Raw genomic sequence first — 6,000 nt, forward strand, 5'->3', positions numbered from 1 at the left:
GTGCAGGATGCAGAGGGACCCGCTCCCAGGAGCTCATCCCTCCACTGCCAAACTTCAGCACGGTGCCTTGTTCTCCCTGGCCTGACCTAAAATCCATGTTTACACCTCTTTTTTTTTTTTTTTTTCCTCTTTTTACACCTCTCTTTCCCTTCTCCCCCGCTGCAGCGGCTCACCCTGACATCCCTGCGTGCCTTTAAAGCCTCCAAGTTTCCAGGGACGGGGCAGAAATCCAGGTGGGAGCGTTCCTTCCCGAGGGATCCCATCCCCGCATCCCTCCCATCCCCACCCGTGACCTCTCCTCTCATCTCCACGAGGACAGCACCCAAACGGGGATTTGGCGCAGAGTCTCCCTCGACAGAAGCTGTTTGTGATCTGTTGGAATAATTTTTTTTTTCCCTTTTTTTTTTTTTTTAATTTTTTTTTTTTTTTTTTATGCCTCCGCGCCGTGTTTGGAGCGGTTGCCATGAGTTCCTGGGAGGGGTGGGACGGTGCCTGCGGTTTCCATGGACACGCCTGGAGCACAGGGAGAGGAGGCACCCGGGAGATTCACACCTAACCTGAGCCTGCCCTCCTGCCTGGCTCACCTGGGCACGGCTGGGATCCCCTCCCACCCGGGGATTTGCACCTTTGGGGGTTTTTTATGGAGCCAAATCCAAGTTTCCAGGATTTTGGTGTGGAGCGTTCCCCTCTCCTTGTGCAGGCTGGCATGAGGCTGAGGAATGCTGCTCAGCAAAACCCTCTCAGCTTAATTTGAACTTCCTGACTTTCCCCTGTCATGGAAAAGTCCTTCCCCAACCCCTCCATCCTGCAGGGAAGCTTCACCCGAGCGAGTGGAGAGGGAGGAGAAGCTCAAGTGAGTTCACTCCGGAGCAGAGTGGGAAAGTGAAGGTTCACATCCTTCCTGCAGTGCTCCTGACCTTCCTGTTGAGGTTTGCAGGAACACTTTGATCCCTCTGGGGTAGCAGCTGATCCCATGGCCAGGCAGCTTTTCCGACCAGGCAGCTTTCCTGGATGCAGCTGAATCCATTCCCAACCCAGCAGCTTCCAAAGGGAAGAAGGAGCCAGTTTCTGTGGTAGCTTTGGGATGATTTTTCTCTGCACAGAGGATCAGGTGTAAAGGGATGGCTTTGTAGGATCCCTCGTCATCCCATGTGCCAAAATCCTTGGGAGAACCAGGCTTGGAGGGTCAGGGTCACCCTGGCAGCACGGGGGGCTGGGTGTCATCCTCCTGCCTGCAGGCACTGAGAGGTTTCTTTCTGGTGAAGGAATTGAGATTTTTGGTGGAAATTCAAAGAGTGAGAAGCTCTGGCGGGGATCCAGGCTGTGCTGGCACTTGGGGTTTCAGTGAGAGAGAGAGGAAGGGAAAAAAACACTGAAACTTTCCACGGGAAGCGGGCACTTCCCACCAAACATGGATTTAGTCGGTGGTCTGGAAGTGGGACCAGTAAAAACCAATTTTGGCCACCAGTTCATACCAAAGCAGGACCTGCAGGTCCCCTGCAAATGCCACTCGTGCCCACCTGGGGCAGGAATATTGAATTCAGAGGCTCAGTGTCACTTCTCCCAAATTAATTAGCATCCAAACTGCCCCAGTGTCTGCTGTCCCCATCCCTGCCTGTCCATCTGTCTGTCCTTCCCTCCCTTCCCAGTCACTGCCTGGCAGCTCAACATCCCCAGGGAGGGTATTTTATCATTGTGGGTGAAAATATTTGATGTTTATCCCTCGCTTATCTGCCAAGGGGTCTTCTGGGGCCTGATTAAGGGTGGCAAAGCCACTGTTGAGCTGGGAAAAAGAATCACATCCCACAGGGAATTTATCCCCTGGGCACCCTCTGAGCTCCATCCCAGCTCCCCACTGGGCATGGGGTGATGCCAGGGTTTGATGTCCACGCTGGAAAGGACCATTCCTCCCAAATTTAGTCAGGATTGAGTGATTCCTGCTGGCAATTCCTGCGTCCCAGGGGAGTGGGAGCTCCGTGTTTTATGCTGCAGCTCCCCGCAGACCTCATGGAGCTGTATCCCCCCCCCTGGCCTGGGAGGTTTGTTTCCAACTCTCCTGTGCATCCAGAGGAGAATGAACAGCTTTGGTGTGCGTGGCCCTCGAGTTTGCACATGGAAAAACCAAATAAATAGATGAGATTGCTGGGGAAACTTCAGAGAAAATCAGCCACATCTTCTCCCACCTTCCCCTCCCTGGGGTTCCTGAGCATCCCCGAGTAGAGCTCGCAGGATTCTCTCCACCCACACTTTTTTTCCCTTACTTTAAGCTCTTCCCACCCTCTCCCTGCAGCATTTCCCCCTCCTCCCTCCCTGCTGAACCCCAAACTGCGGGTGCCCTCCCCGGGAGGGGCTGCCAGGGGCCGGGATGCTCCCCCAGCCCCGCGGGCTGGGAACACTCTGCCTGTGACTCAGCAGGCTCGGCTCTTCAGGAACGGGATTTCAAGGGATTTCACACCCCAAACACAACCCCAGCTTCCTCTCGCTCAGCAGAAACGAGACATCAGGGGAAAAAAAAGCAAAAAAAAAAAAAAAAAAGCAAAAAAAATAAAAAAAGCAGCACCGATTCTGATTTTTCTTTGGTGTTTATAGAGCCAGGCTCAGCTTTGAAGGGACCAGGGAGATCCGTGGAATTTATGGCAGCGATGGGTACGGATCCACCTCCCCCCCGGTTTATTTGAATTATCCCCATCGTGCATTTTCTAAAAACCCAAAAACCTCTTAATTTTGAAGCAAACAATTGTGATGTTGCTTTGGCAGCTGCACTTTGTCCCCCCACAATTTTGCAGGCAGGGCCACAACTCCCAGAGGGACAAAAGTTTGGTGCCAGCAGCAATTTTGAGGCGTGGGGTGAATCCATTTGGTTTAAAAGCTCCAATGAAATCCATACCTTTCATCTTTTTTTTTTTTTTCCTTCTTTCTTTCCTGCTCATCCATCTTCCCCCCCACCCTCCGAGAGAATCATTAAAAGGCAGTGATTTAAAAACCAGGAAAATTATGTAAAATTGTAAAATAGAACCAAAAAAAAAAAAAAAAACCTCCCAATAATTGAGGAACAGACCTGACTTGCACAGGGTTATTTTATTTAGAGGTTTTACTGAGACAGACATAATTACCAAGTGGCATCACGATGCTGATAAAGATATTTACTGCTGCACGGGAGATTTGCAGCGCTCCCCTGACTTCCTTTGGTTTCTGGGAGAAGAAAAGGGATTTTTGGGGTTCCTTGGTGGGGTGAGGGTGAGGAACTGTGCTCCCTCTGCCTTCCCTTCCCAGCTCCAATACCCAACCATTGCTGATTCATGATTTTTCCTGCCCCTCATCCCTCTTGGTGGCAAATCCTTGGATTTATCCATTTTTCCAGCAGACAGCATCACTTTGGGATGCTCCCGTGCCCCCCAGAGGGGCAGGTTGTACACAGTTAATGCTTTAATCACATTTTTCATTGTCCTTTCCCATTAGGATCCAACCTGGCTCCAGCTCCTTGCTTGTTCCCGCCCTGCCAGAGAGTGGCAAACTGGTTTTAAGTGGGATAACACTCCCCTGAGTAAAATCCTAATTTTTTTTTTTTTTATGCTTTCACCACCAAGTTGGTGCCATCACTTCCAAAAACATCAAGTGACAGCACCTGGCTGCGGGTGGCAGGCAGGAGGTGCCTCATTTTGGTTTATATTTGACCCACGGAGGAAAACACAAAGGGGAAAAAGAAAAAAAAAACATATATTTTTGTTTTCTTCCTGTAAGGCACCACACCCCCAGTTATTGACAGGGAAATTATACAGCAGAGTGGTGTTTGTTTATAAAAGAAGGGTGATTCACACTGCCACAGGAGCTGGAAAGGGTTAAACCCAAAATTACACCGGAGAACCATAAACAGGAAGTTCTCCCAAAAAAAAAAAAAAAAAAAATTTAAATTTAAACCTGGTGACTCAGGTTGGCTCCAGAGCTGCTCAGGGAGGGTCAGAGCGGGTGCAGCCCTGGATTATTCCCGGTGGGTAATTACAGCCTTGGTTTGAAAACAACGGGAAAAGTGGGAAGAGCAAGGTTTGGAGTTTGGATAATCGGGTTTTTTTTGCTTGGTCTCACCCGTCCTTCCATTGCAAACCCTTTCTCCTGTTGCACACAGTTGGATTTTACAGCAGGTTACACTGATAAAAATAATTCCTGGGGGTGCAGCTGCTGGATGGAGCAGTGCTGGGACTTGGAAGGAAAAAAATGGAAAACCAGCAGCGGGAAAAACCAGACTGGGAGGCAGCAACACAGTCCCAAAATCCGTGGTTTTATCTGAAGTTTTGTGTAGCAGCATGAGAATTTGGGCTGGTCCAGTCCGAATTCTCAGGAGGGGACTCAGACACTTTCCCTGAAGCTCCTGGTGCAGCTTTGGGATGGGATGGAGTTGAAAATTGGAGGTGGAAGATTCCATTGGAATGGAATGGAATGGAATGGAATGGAATGGAATGGAATGGAATGGAATGGAATGGAATGGAATGGAATGGAATGGAATGGAATGGAATGGAATGGAATGGAATGGAATGAAGCTGAGCCGTAGGTGAAGCATCTTTGGCAAAAAACAACTTGGATGTAATTATGACCTCAATTTTTTCTATTTATTTAAAGCATCACAACCCAGAAATATCGGGAGATTTTGGCTGAGATGCTTTTAACCAAGCAGCACCTCTTTAACTTAATTAAATCCATTGACAACAGCAGTTGAATTCCTGGGTTTTCATTATACTGATAGGTGAAAGAAATCCAATTATTTTCAGGCTGCCTGCGTGGCTGCTCCCAGCTGACCCAGCCACCCTTACATATGTTGTGTAATTTATTTAGAGTACTCTTCTCATTCAGGTAACCCAGATTTTCCTGGGAATTAGGGATTTTAAGAATGAAGGCTGTGCTGGCAGGTGAGCCTCTCCTCCAGCTGTTGGAGCAGAGGAATCCTTTGAAGCAGCACGCAGCTCCAGACACCGCGTTGTTACTTTTTTTAATATCCTCTTTCTAAATATTTACAGGCTTTGTTTGGGATTTTTTTTAGTATTATTTCATCCTCCCTGGTAGATTTGGTTTTATACGAATGGTTTAAAGTGTTTTTTTTGGTTCTTCAGCTGCTTGTGGAGCATCCTTGCCTTGCTTTGGGGTGGAGGGAGGTTGTGTGGGGCTCTGGGGGAATCAAAGGGACCCATCCAGCCCAGCTCCTGGCCCTGCTCAGACACCCCAAAATCCCACCCTGGGAGTGTTGTCCAAATGCTCCTGGAGCTCTGGCTGTGCTCATTCCCTGGAAAATTGTGTCAATGCTTATTCCAGCTTTTGGGGGAAGAATTTTGCCCTAAAATCCGACTTCTCCCTTGGCGCAGCCCCAGCCATTCCTGGGTCCTGTCACTGTCACTGTCACAGAGAGCTGCTCCTCTGCAATGCTGAGAATCTCCCCACACTCTCTCCCACCTTTTCCCTCTCTGGGGGGATGCAGAGAGCCTGGAACGAGGGGCTGCCACCCCGGGACCCCCCCCTGCTGCCCCCAGACCCACGCCCAGCATCGGCGCTGCTCACACGTTCCCTTCTCTCCTCTCTCTTTTCCAGGATCCCGTTCAAGATCGGGCAGCCCAAGAAACAGATTGTACCCAAGACAGTGAGTAAAGCAGTTCCCCCTTTTTAGCTCCAGCCTTGGATCATGTGGCTGATGAGTCAAGCCAGCACTTTGACTCGTCCCATTTTGCAGCGTGTGGGAGGGAGCTGGAGCAGCAGAACCTGTTGCCGCGTGTGACCAGCTCCTCGTGCGAGGAGCGAGGGGGAGCCCCATCCAGGCAGAATATTTTGGTTTGGGATCTGTCAAAATTATAAATTTTTTTTTTTTAATTTTTTTTTTGTTTGTTTTAGGAGGGGAGCGTGTGTGTGTGTGTCTGCGGGGTGGGGGAAAAAGAGCTCTCTTGGTCTGGCACAGTTTTCCTCGGAGATGGCTGAACGGGTTTGCTTCCTTCCTTCCTTCCTTCCTTCTTTCAGCAATGG

General features: G+C 49.5%; 1 protein-coding gene across 1 annotated transcript in view; it reads left to right on the forward strand.

Moving 5' to 3' along the window:
- BIN3 (bridging integrator 3) overlaps positions 1-6,000 on the forward strand; it is a 47,768-nt gene that overhangs the window by 8,326 nt on the left and 33,442 nt on the right. The window contains exon 2 of the mRNA XM_077789248.1: positions 5,575-5,623. Coding sequence (XP_077645374.1) covers positions 5,575-5,623 — 49 coding nt within the window. The remainder of the gene's footprint in view (positions 1-5,574; positions 5,624-6,000) is intronic.

The sequence above is a fragment of the Lonchura striata genome, chromosome 32 (assembly GCF_046129695.1).
Source record: "Lonchura striata isolate bLonStr1 chromosome 32, bLonStr1.mat, whole genome shotgun sequence".
Classification (NCBI taxonomy): domain Eukaryota; kingdom Metazoa; phylum Chordata; class Aves; order Passeriformes; family Estrildidae; genus Lonchura; species Lonchura striata.